The following is a 13661-nucleotide window of genomic DNA, read 5'->3' on the forward strand; positions in this document are numbered from 1 at the left end:
TCTAAAAGCAAAGGCAACAAACAAAAACAAAACTAAACAAGTGGAACTACAACAAACTAAAAAGCTTCTGCACAAAAAAGGAAATGATCAACAAAATGAAAAGGCAACCTACTGAGAGAAAATATTTGCAAATCATATATCCAGTAAGGGGTTAATGTCTAAAATATATAAAGAATTCACACAAGTCAATAGCAAAACAAAAAAGAAAACCCCAAAACCCTAAACAATCCAATTTTTTAAAAAATATTTTATTTATTTGACAGACAGAGATCACAAGTAGGCAGAGGCAGGCAGAGAGAGAAGGGGAAGCAGGCTTCCCACTGAGCAGAGAGCCCGATGTGGGGCTCCATCCCAGAACCCCTGGATCACAACCTGAGCCAAAGGCAGAGGCTTTAACCCACTGAGCCACCCAGGCACCCCAACAATCCAATTAAAAAAAAATGGGCAGAAGACCTGAATAGACACTTCTCCAAAGAAAACGTGCAGATGGCCAACCGGCACATGGAAAGATCCTTAACATCACTCATCATCAGAAAAATGCAAATCATAACCACAGTGAGATGTCCGCTCACACCTGTTAGAACGGCTATCATTGAAAAGACAAGAAGTAACAAGTGTTGGTGAGGATGTGGAGGAAAGGGAACCCTCTTGCACCGTTGGTGGAAATGTAAATTGATTCAGCCACTATGGAAAGCCATATGGAGGGTCCTCAACAAGTTAAAAATGAGTTTTTGCGTTTCTCACAATTTTCCAGATGCTGCTTCTACTCCTGGCCAACCCACCACACTTGTAGTAACAAGGGCTGATACCCCTTTAGAAGTCCCTGTATATAATCCTGATTTCTCTTTGTTGGTTCCCTCCATTGTGCTCCTCCTAGTCATCTTTCAAAGTTTTATCACCTGCCGTTTGGTCTGCAAAGCACATAAGCTGCTATGGACCCAACATTGCTTTCTATTTTAAAACAGCTCTGAAGTTTTGGGACTTGGATTTGCCAGCAAAGGTCTGCAATCCCTCTCGAAGAGCAGGGTGATCTTATTAAGGGACGATCTGAAGTCTCCTCAGCAACAAATAGGGTAGCGTCTTTGTTCTCTAAGTCTCCATTCTCCAATGCTTCTGTGTGCATTTGTTTGTCTCAGCACAGTCATGCACGGTGGGTCCATTTGTCTTCCCTTATCACTCTGTCACTGCTGCCGAGCACTCTCGTTCAGCTGCGTGCTACAGCTCCTTGGCTGACAAGATAATTACATTCCAGGGCAGACTGGGAGAAAGACAGGTAGTGCTCAAAAGTTCCGAAGCCGACTACCTAGTCATTGCTGGTGCAGACTTCAAGATCAAGCACCTGATCTAATTAGTACACTCCCTTTGCTGCCTGCCTGACTGTGGAATGCTGACGATTGAAAGCCTGAAGGCAAAGCAGATAGCATGCAACCCAGAGAGACAGACATTCATGCTACCTTGTGCCAGAAACAATTACATATTCTTTTTGGAATCTTGGGTGTCCTAGTAACACAGTCAAGCCTGGGGGTAAACTTTTGCATAATACTGGGAGCCCTGCATTTACCGATAATGAACAAGAGAAACGAGCAGAATAAAATCCCACAAGAATGAAAGACCTCACAGAAAGAAAACCTTCTGATTGCCTTCAGAAGGACTTATTTCAGCAAACCCAGCCCGCCATTAGCTCTGGAAGAAGCATACTGCTCAACAAAGCAAAGCATCACCAGCAAAGAGCTGTTTTCCTTTGACCAGATAAATAGCACAATATGGTCCCCCGGGGACCAAAAAAAAAAAAAAAAAATTGCTTCTATGCTTTTGCTACTTGCTACATTTCTTTCAAGATGTAGCCTTTCCATTTGAAAGTGATTATAGCCACAACCTTTTTCTTCCTTTCTTTTTGCTTCAGGTAAGAAAATGTTCTATATTCTCCAACCCACTATATATCAATACAAAGCATTATTATCGTAACTTTCTAATAAGCCTCACCCTTGATGGCAGTTGGCAGTTGCGCCCGTTCCTGCCATGGCCCGGCAAGGGCCTGCGGGAGCAGAATGAGCACTGGCTTTGGAGTCAAGATGTGTTTCTAATTCTTATTAGCTCTGTGATCCTGCAAGGTACTCCCTTCTCCAACCAAAACTAAGGGTTTAAGGGTTAAACAAGTCAAAAGAATCCTAGCAGACTGCAGGGGGTTGACTTGACTTGTATCCCCACAAAAGATATGTTAAAGTACTAACCCCTAGTACCTCAGAGTATGGTGTTATTTGGAAACAGGGCAATGCAGATGTCATTAGTTAAGATGTGATTGTACTTGAGCAGGGTAGATCCTTAATCCAACATGAGTGGTGTGCTTATAAGGAGAGAAGAGGCCCAGAGCTGGAAACCTAGAAAAGAGAACACTATGTGAGGATGGAGGTGAAAACTCAAGGGAATGCATCTCCAAACCCAGGACCATCAAGGACTGTCAGCAACCACCAGAAGCTAGGAAGAGGCGAGCACAGATTTCAAAGGAAGCGTACCCTGTTGACACCTTGATCTCGGACTTCTGGCCTCCAGAACCGTGAGATAACAAATTTCTGTTGAGTTAAGCCACCCACTTAGATATAGCAGCCCTGTGGACCTAATACATTCAGTTAATTTAGACTTATTTGTTAACATCTCTCAGGCTCACTGATGACATCACCAGACCAGAACCATCATTGCCAGGCACTTTCTGTCAGTGGCCTGGCTAAGGAATCTGGTTCTAAAGCAGAGCAGAGAATACCAGAGCAGATGAATCCAGCTCTTTCTAAGCTGGATGTCCACAGGCAAGCGAACTAAGTTCTCTGGGCTTCAATATCTTGGCAGTAAAATAGAGATAATAATGGTACCTGAATGAAAGTGATTGTGGGAAGAATGAAAGAGATGGAACTACCAGGTACCACAAATCTTAGCTCTAGTTCTTCTTTCCCAGATGATGGTGGGCTACAGGTGAGCTCCGGGCACCTTTAGGATAATCCACATTATGGGCTCATTGTACCAGAACAAAGAACTATATGAAACTAAGGACCTAAAGAGCAAGGTTGTCCTGTCCTATTAATTTCTGTTACTTCCCCAAGGCTGTCCCAGAGTGGCCACAATAACAGATGCTCCAGAATCCCTGGGTTTCCTGAGGACGTAGGTATCCAAAGGCAGGAGGTGCATGGGGAGGCCAGGAGGCTGGTGAGGACCTCTCTATCCCATTGTGAGGCCCTCTGAATTGGTGAATAGAGATCATGAGGACCTGGTCCTGAAACCAGCTCCTGAAGATGGAGATTCAGAAAGAAGCAGGCTGTGCTGTGAGAGCTGAGGGGTTTGCCAGTGTTTAGTTCCCCTGGGTCCAACGCCCAAGTAGAAGAAATCCAGGGAAGAACTGATTATTCCTTATTAGCCAAACACCTGAAAGATCTAAGACCCTTTAAGAATTACCTGTACTTTCTCTAATGTAGGTGACATCTTGATTACCAAAATCACCCTCTTGACAATAAGAATGAATGCCTCTCTATGCACTTGTTTGTCACAGAGCAATCGTACCTCATTGGTTCAGCTCTGTAGTGGTCAAACCACGGAGTGGGATTGTAGAGCCATAAACCATATTCTTATTCAACACTGGCAGCTCCTGCCAGTTCTCCAAAGTAGTTGTCCCAGTGTAGACGCCCCCTGAAAAGTACTTGAGAGCATCGTCAGTTCTTTTACAGTTTAGACGTTCTAGTTGGTGCACACTATTTCTCTAATGATTAATGATGTTGAACATGTTTGCCATACTCCTTTGCCACTTGCATGTCCATCTTTTCCAGATATTTTTTCCTTGTCGACACGCAGGAGTTGTTTAGATATTCTGGTGCCAAATCAGATGTATGTATTATACATATTTTCTCCCACTCAAAGGCCCCTCTTCACTCTCTTAAAGGCATCTTTTCAGAACAGAAATCCCTATTTTAAGTCCTGTTTATCACTCCTTTCCTTTATATAGGTAGTACTTTTGTGTCCTACTTAAGCCATTTAAGGGTGGTAATCACTGGGAAGCAGCACAGGGAGGATTCCAGAGGGCTGACTATGCTCTATTTCTTGATCTTGGTGTGATTACTTGCTTGTTTACTTTTTAAATATTCATTGAATACTATTTGTTTACTTTTAAATATTCATTTTGTATAGTTATTACTTGTAGGCTATGCATGTGTGTTATACTGCCATTAAAGTTTCTGAGAGAGAAAATGGACAAATAGTAGCTACTAATTGAAGATATACAAGGTAATGACTATACATATATATAGTGAGATATTACTGAAAATATTTGTGGACGTACTATATAACATCACAGGTTCTCAATCTCTACAAGCCAAACTTTGACTAAATGTATTTTAGCAAACAAACAATATTTAGTAATATAGTTTAAGACCAGAAATACTAATGTTGATTAATTATATAATATGGAAAGTAAATGGTGCTGAGCATAAAGTTCCTCCATATTAATGAACTTTTGCAGAAAGAGTTAAGCAAGCATAAAGCGTAAAGACAAGCAGCAGATTGGTTCTGCACATTCTTTACTAAAATGGCTACTAGCAGATAGATGGGAAGTCAACCTCTCTGCCCTCTGATGAGGGACATGTGTAGCATGCTCTGTATAAAATGGTGGCTCCTGAGTCTCAGGTGGTGAAGAGTCTTTGAGACCAAAGCAGAAATGGCACAACGGTAGGACAGAAGATAGTTCAGGAGGGTAACCATCTAAGACAGAAACCCACTCAAGATGTCCAGCAAGGATATAGTTCCCATATTCCCAGTGCATAAACCTGGAGATGAGTGAGCCCAACAGGAAGTGCAGTCAAAGCAAGAATGCAGGTCACATAAGAATGTCTCTTCTAGCACCAAAAGCAGCCAAGTATCTGCCAAGGTCCTTAGTTTGAGTTTCTTTGAAGAAAAAGCCAACCAGTAGTCTGCCTGTGGGTAGCTGGAGTGGCAGGTATGCAATTGCCCTCAACAAAGCAGGAGTACACACCTGAGAGTTTGTTCTAGCAGCCAGACACCAAGAGGCCCTGACTTTGGAGACATTCCTGAGAGAAGCCCAGAGCGCAGATGTGAATTCAGGCACTTTCCTCTCTATCCTTTGTTGCCTGTCCACTAAATGACCCCCTGTCCTCTTCTTTTTTTTTTTTTTTTAATTTAAAAAAATTTTTTTTAAGATTTTATTTATTTATTTAACAGAAAGAGATCACAAGTGGGGGTGGGGGAAGCAGGCTCCCTGCTGAGCAGAGAGCCTGATGCAGGGCTCAATCCCAGTACCCTGGGATCATGACCCCAGCCAAAGGCAGACACTTAACAACTGAGCCTTCCAGGCACAGAACCCCCACCCCCTGTTCTCTTCTTATCCTTCTTCCTAGACAAGGAGGAAATTTCTAAGGAGCAAATGCAAACTGTTGGACAAATAGGAAATCTTTTTTTGAGATGGGAGCGTAGTGAGCAAATAAATAGGGTTTGATGAGGGAAGTTTAGAAAACGAAGGCAATTGGTAAAAGCCAACTTTGCAAACACGAATAAGAAAAGTAACCTTGGGAACTCCTGGGTGGCATGGTAGCAGGAGAGGGAGAAAAATCCATAATTAGGATAATCCATGGGCAGATAAGAGGGAATTCAAGCCCAAGAAATTCAAGCCCAAGAGCTGGCATTTTTAATCACTCATAAAACATCATGTTTTTAGAGTTCACCATTTCTAATACCAAGAGTTATCTTTTACAGTCACGGTGCTGTAATTTATCACATCCAGGCATGCAAAATTATCCTTTTTCTAACACTAAACATGTTTAATCAGGACAATTTATAATAGCACTTTAGGGCTTTAACGAAAGAAAGGCATTTGACACATGATATTTATAGTAATCATAATAGTACAAGACTTAAAGTATAATTTTTTATAGCGTTAGATCAGGAAGCCAAATTGTCCATGTTTTCAGTTAATTATTTGCAATGCTTTTGGGAGGAATCAGCATCCAGAAATTAATTAATAGTTTTCCTCTACACAATTGTCAGAGTCATCACAGGGTACTGCTACTAGCTGCCAACTCCTTTGTACCCTTGCTCTAGTAGCAATCAGCAAAGGCGATTAATGCTAAACTACTTGTCCTAATAGCCAAATGGCAAATGTCATACCACATGCAGGTTCATAATTATGCTCTAGGAAGTAGATGGATTTGGCTGTATTAAATACAAATTAACCCAAAATTTAGAGGCTACTTGAACTAGTGCTTATGGAAAGTCCCCCTTATACCTTGGCCTTGGAGAAACCAGGGCATTTTACAAGGCTAGCAGTTTCGTGCAAAGCTAAGAGCCATGACATTCTTTTTCAGGAAGATCCAAACCTTTCTTCATCAAGCTTTAAAGTTTCCTTTTGCCTTCACTTTTGGGACCAGTCAAATTTACACACATTCCAGCTCCCCTTGAGTGAGATTCAAGTTCCTATTTAAGTATTCACTGTTAACCACAGGTCTCATGCTTCACGGCCCTTTTGACATGTGTTTATTTGAAAAGGCAAGTCAATGAACCGGTGCCTTCGTCATATTTGACAAGTTCTCCCTGACTCAGGGAAACAGAGTGGGGCCCACCTCCTATGGGCAGTGATGTGGGGCACCGGGTTATGAGAGGAATGTTACCTGGATTACTGTCCGTGACCCCTTCAAAAATGAAACGCAGTGTCAGGGCAGAGTGACAACTGATGCTTGTAAGAGTTCATATTTCCATCAGCTTCAAACTTAAACACAATCATAAACACTGAAATAAGTGAAATATTACAAAATCCACCAATTAAAAGCACCACCCATTTTTTCCACGTAAGAGTTGTAAAGACCTTGGAGTTACCCCAGGTACGCACCTCTAGCAAGTGCCTGAGCCCTCCTAGAACATGTTGGTGTTCTAACATCACCCTGGCTTCATTTGTTCCTCTCCTTTCCTCCCCTTGACCTGACCTGTTTCACTAATATCATGATTATAGCTACTAATTACTATTAATTCTAACTTAGTCTTCTAGTACATCTTCTAAGCTACTTAAATTTTCTTGGGAATAAGACAAGATACCATTATGTTTGAATTAGATGAGGTGCCCTAAATCCTTCACTCAAAACTTATTTCTCTTTCTATGTGACTTTTTTTTTTTTTAGATTTTATTTATTTATTTGACAGACAGAGATCACAAGTAGGCAGAGAAGCAGGCAGAGAGAGAGAGAGAGAGAGAGAGGGAAAAGCAGGCTTCCCGCTGAGTAGAGAGCCTGATGCAGGGCTCGATCCCAGGACCCTGGGATCAGACCTGAGTTGAAGGCAGAGGCTTTAACCCACTGAGCCACCCAGGCACCCCTCTATGTGACATTTTAATAAATTCAGTCATCCGTCTTCACAACACACAGCAACTCAGGACACCACAGTTGACAAAAAAAAAAAAAAAAAAAGAGTGATAATCTCTTCTTGACATAGCACAACAAATCAAGCCTACTTAATATGTGTTGAATGCAACAGTAAATGAATGAATGTGAAAACTGGTAGGTCAGTGATATCTTACAGCTTAACAAGGAGAAGATAGAAACTATTTAAAAACAAAGAAAAGAAGCAAAAGCATAGCAGTTGGGGACCACTCGGTATGAATGTGATCTACCCGTGGACTGTAGAAGTATTTGATGATTATAGAGCTATGGTTAATATTGATAAGTATGACTGTTGCTTCAAGAAAACAGTCCAAGTATGCTTGGGAATCTTTATTTAAGAAAACAGAGATGTGTACCATATCCTTTAAAAACTTTTCATTTGAAAATAAGTTTTAAAACATAAAACTTAAGGGAGGGGTAATTTTCAGCGGTCTGGAAAATTCCCTTCTTTGCAATGCCTCATTCCCTGGTCCTGCTTGATCCCTGGAGTGTTGCTGAACTAACATGAGTTCTCTGCAGGTGGGAGCATGCAGATGGTTTAGAGATAGGTTCTGACTGACTCCATTGTGCTGAGTGGACATCAGTTCCAGTCAACCCCAGCCCCACGGTGACATCCCCAAAAGACTGCTCATTACCACTAGAAAAGAGGGCTAACTGCAAGCCTCCAAATAACTCACTCCTTTTCACCATCAAGCGATTGACAATTAAAGACCCCTGGGTTGAAAGACTCGCAGAGCAACCTGATGGCAGAGAGGGGCCACTGTTGAACTTGGGTTTCCATAACATTACCAAAAAAGAGAAGATAGCTCCTGGTAGCACGCTCAGAATTTTTTGGACAAAAGATGTTCTGCAAATGGAAGACAGTATATACGTGCTATTATTATTTGAGACTTGACTCCAGTTGTGATATAAATCACAGTTCTAGACTAAGGCAACCACGCACACTTGATGTCCCCAATGGCAACTCTGGCCAGTCTGTTTCCCACTTGTGCACAGGAAGGAGCAGCAGGCAGGACCACAGTTTCAGGAGAAACACTGGTTTATTACCAGGATCCTGTTTCCCCCAGCCAGTTAAATAGAGGTGATCGCAACCATCAGGCTGAAACCCACACTTAACATTTCTTGATTATAGGGAGAAGATTGACTTATTCTTTTTTGTTTACAGAATTATGCAAAACTCATTCCTGGAGCCACAGTTGGGCTACTTCAAAAGGACTCCGGAAACATTCTCCAGCTGATCATCTCGGCTTATGAAGTATGATATTTTATAGTTGGCTTTTTTTTTTTTTTTTTTTTTTTGCATTTCTGTGGTATTCAAAAACTAAGATGTGTTTTAGGCAGTTAAATGTTCTCGGATTTGTTAGGGGAGGGAGTACTTATCCAAAGAAAATCTCTCTGCATTTATGCAGCCAAAATATCAATTTCGTTCTCCTTATTTGCAGATAGTCTTTCTGAAAGGTGAGGCAGAAAGTAGAAAAATCATAACTTTGATCATAAAGTTGAGGTTAGTTTTGTAATAATAACCAATAGTAAAATTTTAATTTTATTGAAAGGCTCCATGAGCTCTATGCTTAAGCTCCCCTCTTCTCTGCTTGGAAAAAAAAATTCAGTTTAAAACAGCAGTGAGTAACAGAACTATGTGGAGAACTAACTCCACAGGCTTCATAAGACTACCTCATGACTCAAAGAGAAAAAAGGCACCAAAGACTTTGTTGATTCTCTACTTTTGAGAACCAAGGAATTTTTCATTTTTGTGGATATATACATAGAGAGAGAGACATATATACATATGTTTATACACAGAGACATAATTTTTTTTGCCTTGACTTGATAAATTAGTACCAGAGGACAGCATTCCTCCCTTAAAATAAAATACATAACTATAGGGTTGCTATGTTCTCTTGCCTTGTCCCTATTTCATAACTTAATTAATCAATGGTAGATGGCCAGTTACCAATTCTTTTTTAAATTTTGTTTCCTAAGTACCATTTCCCTTTTTTGCTTTAACTTACAAAGAAAAAATACATACACGGGCCCATAGGCACCCGCACAAAGGTGAAAAGGAAGCTCTAAATTAGAACAGGAATGAAAAAAGTAAATTTTTATAAAGCAGTAAAGCTCCAATAGTTATTCTAAACAGCAGTTACATAATAACAAATAAATAAAATTTTAATTTTGGATGTTTTGAAATTATAAATAAATGACCTACATGCACTATATGCCAATACTTAACATATACTGACCCAGGTGTCCTTAACTAAACATTTCAGAATCATCGGGGAAGCTTTTAAAAATAGGTGTAGACAGATTCCATTCACAGAATCTTAGGAGAAATTTAAGGAAAAGAAGAGCTACACATTTTGAAAAAATACTCCCCATTGATTTTGACAGCACTCCACCAATTTTGAAACTCACCTTACAGGGGAAAAACAAGGTATTTCTTCTCAAACACATTTCCTCAGAGAACAAAATAATAGATGTGTCCATTAAAACGATAGGATGAGGTGGGGTTTTTTGAACTTACAGCCTCAGAAACTTCAGTTTTCTTAACTCACATCAAAAATTAACTACCATGTTAGCTCATACTTGAAATTCTTCCAGACAGGAAAGCTTGTCAACAAAATACGAGAAAAACCATTCTCCCTCTTATGCAGTAATTAAAGTTTTAAGTGTAGAATCAGATAAAATCACACGGCAATCCTCCACTGCATTAGAAGACACTCCATTTTCTTTAACCGAGAACGCTCAGAAGCATTGGCCACTAACATCTTCAAAGGATTTCAGCAAATTAGAAAACCATGAACGCCAAAAACATTTCTTCCTCTTGTTTGACAAGCTCCTTCCATGTCCCTGCTGACTCTGTCTGGGTTTCTGTCTCACTTTGTTTGGTCCCAAATCATCCACATAACTTATGGGTGATAGAATCAATGCATCAAACATTTAAAGTGCATCTCATGTCCTTATTTTACTATCCAAAAATATAAAGAAGTGTCTATTATTCTTCTACTATATAATCTTGCTCTGGAGTTACTTTATAACGTTATGATTCACTGAATGAAGTATGTGATAGCTCTTGGCACTAGTTCGAAATGTTTTTCTGTTCAGTTATTTTTAAATGTATTCTAAAAGGACATTAAAATTACGGGGACCCCGGGGCACCTGGGTGGCTCAGGCAGTTAAGTGACCAACTCTTGAGTCTCCGCTCAAGTCATGATCTGGCTCCAAGCTGGGATTCTTTCTCTCCTTCTGTCCCTCCCCCTCTACAGAATTTTTAAAAAATAAAAAATAAAATAAAATATGGGGATCCATCGAGTTGATTTCTTTTAAGTCTATAAAAAGATAGAAAGGGGGTGCCTGGGTGGCTCAGTGGGTTAAGCCGCTGCCTTCGGCTCAGGTCATGATCTCAGGGTCCTGGGATCGAGCCCCGCATCGGGCTCTCTGCTCAGCAGGGAGCCTGTTTTCTCCTCTCTCTCTCTCTCTGCCTGCCTCTCTGCCTACTTGTGATCTCTCTCTGTCAAATAAATAAATAAAATCTTTAAAAAAAAAAAAAAAGATAGAAAGGAAAGAGAATAGATTGAGAGAAAATACTTCTGACTAACTTCTGATGGGGCAGAGGTAGACAATGTTTGTTTATAATTAGTGGCTATGAATTTCAGCTCAGTGTTTTACAATGACATATTGACATTAAAACCCTTAAATACCAGATGTGTATTAATTTGACCATCATTCCCTAATTTTCTTTCTTTCTTAACCATGTAATAAAAGATACTAAAATATCAGTGCTCCCCCTGGCAAGCTCTCCTAGTGGCATTTAAGCTCCAGAAGGGAAGTGACTAGGTTTGTTTTGTTTTGTCTGGCTCATAGTAGATGCTCGATAAATGAGTGAATGATTGGATGAAATATACATATAAACATTTATGTCCTTTCTTTGAGAAATTCACATGAAAATATTCCTGGCCAAATCTGCAAGATGATATTCCAATTATATCAGTGTTAAGATTTCCCTTATTTTGGTCAGATTACATCACCCACTCTTCCTAATTTCAAATTCACAGACATGCAGGTCTTATCCCTCACTTCTTTTGCTCCTGACTCTTAGAGCCACCGCCTCTAACGTTACTCCTGCTTTACCTCCTGATGATTTCAGTTTCAGTATACACATATTCCTTCTTGTACCCTGGCTTCTGTTTCTTGAACTCTTCTAAAATGACCTTGTCCCCCTCTTTTGTCATACCTTAAACTTTGTTGTTGCTAAGAGACTTCTCTATAATCTCAGCTTCGTACAATCCAATCCCTGCCCACCACTTCCTACTTTTTCATCTCACTCTCCTAGTAGTGACTAGGAACTAGTAGAAATACTAGTTCCCCTAGTATTTCTTCCAACCCATCAGGATCTTCAATGAATTGACCCTACTCTCTCTCTCTCTTTTTATTCAAGTGACCCTACCTTCTCTTTTCAGTTCCTCACCCGCTTGATGTCCTCTTGTGCCTGGGCCCCCAGTTTAAATTCAACCATTACGATCATTCTGTAGAAACACCCTCACCTCCCATGCCCTTTACGGCTCCACTGGGGTTGCTTGGCCAGTCCTGGTCCTGGTTAATCCCAACTATCTATTTATCCTGCACAGCTGAACAGGAAGGGAAAAACCTACAATTGTGCTTTAAATTCATGATCATGGACCTCAGGAAGACCCTCGATGCTGCCCAGCAATCAAGCTATATATATTTCTCTAGGAGAGATCCAAGTGCAGATGTCTGGGAAATCAGTTGATATCTTAGTTGGCAATTTAGGAGGATAACCTGGATGCTCCTACACATACTTCACCAGTAGTTTTCTCCTTCTCAATTCATGGTAATCCCATGCTTCATGTTGGTAGGGCCAAAAAGCTTGTACTGATCTTTGACTCTCCTCTTTTTCTTATCATGCATATTTAATCCATCAGAAAATCATGCTGGTTCTGCCTTCAAAATTGCTTATAATTTGATCCTGACACTGCCTCTACTGCCTTCATCCTGATGGGAGCCACCATTTTTACTCACTTGAATGACTGCAAAAGCCTCCTAAATGCTATTTCTCGTTTCCACCTTTGGTTTCCTACATTCTGTTCAAAAAACAAGCAACAACAACAACAAAACACACACAAATCATATGCACACACCAGCCTTTTCCTTTAAAAATATTAAGTAAGGTCATAACACTCTTTTATACATACCCCTAATTGTTTTCTCATTTTATGTAGAATAATTGCCACATTCTTTACAACCACCCACAAGGACCCTACCAGATCTGTTCTCCTCCACCCATTACCTCTGTGACTTCACCTTCTATTACTCCATCAGAGAATTGATACAGTAAAACAACTCTAGACTCCTGGCTATTCTGTTTCCAGAGCAAGTCAGACATACTCTGGCCTTAGGGCCTTTGCACTGACTGTACCCTTTTCCTAAACCACTCTTTCGACAGATATCTGCATGCTGATTCCTCACTTCCTCAAAATGTAACCTTCCTACTGGATTCTCACTGAATCCTACTCTAATTAATTTTTTTAAAATCGCAGACTACACCCCTACACACAGTCTCTTAATCCTCATTTTCCCACCCTAATGTTTTACATAGCATTTATCACCTCTTGGCATGCTACATAATTTTCTTATGTATTATATTGTTTCCTCTCTGACTTTTCACACTGGCATATAAACTACAAAAGATCAGCTATCTTTGTGGGTTTTGCTTCCCAAGCACCTGGGCCAGTGTTTGGCACATCATCAAAGTCAATGAATATTTTCTGGATAAATAAACTTATAATGTAACTAGTTGAAACAGATTTAAAGAGTAAATTTTAGGGCACCTGGGTGGCTTCGTTGGTTGAGCAACTACCTTCGGCTCAGGTCACGACCCCGGACTTCCAGGATCAAGTCCCGCATTGGGCTCCCAGCTCCTTGGGGAGTCTGTTTCTCCCTCTGACCTTCTCCTCTCTCATGCTCTCTCTCACTCATTCTCTCTCAAATAAATAAATAAAATCTTAAAAAAAAAAAAAGTAAATTTTAATGCTAAATTTGCAGAATTTGAAATCTTAAGACATGAAAGAAATCATCTTTATGACTGAGAAATGACACTTCAATCGCTGATCAAGACCATATTTTAAAAAATCAGCCTTATGTCCACCTACTGAAGGAGTGATGATATGGGGCAAATGTAAAAGCAGAGAAGAAGAATGACTTAGAATTTAGTCAGCAACTTAG

At 40.3% G+C, this 13661-nt stretch overlaps 1 protein-coding gene across 10 annotated transcripts in view; it reads left to right on the plus strand.

Moving 5' to 3' along the window:
- The window catches only part of ITGB6 (integrin subunit beta 6), a 130515-nt gene that overhangs the window by 83575 nt on the left and 33279 nt on the right, over positions 1-13661 (plus strand). For all 10 annotated transcript variants that reach the window (XR_009351927.1, XR_009351930.1, XR_009351928.1 and 7 more), the window contains one exon: positions 8584-8673. Coding sequence is in view for 4 of the 10 variants with exons in the window: in XM_059167209.1 (XP_059023192.1) it covers positions 8584-8673 (90 nt within the window). In the remaining 6 variants the exon portion in view is untranslated. The remainder of the gene's footprint in view (positions 1-8583; positions 8674-13661) is intronic.

Source organism: Mustela lutreola, chromosome 3 (assembly GCF_030435805.1).
Source record: "Mustela lutreola isolate mMusLut2 chromosome 3, mMusLut2.pri, whole genome shotgun sequence".
NCBI lineage: Eukaryota > Metazoa > Chordata > Mammalia > Carnivora > Mustelidae > Mustela > Mustela lutreola.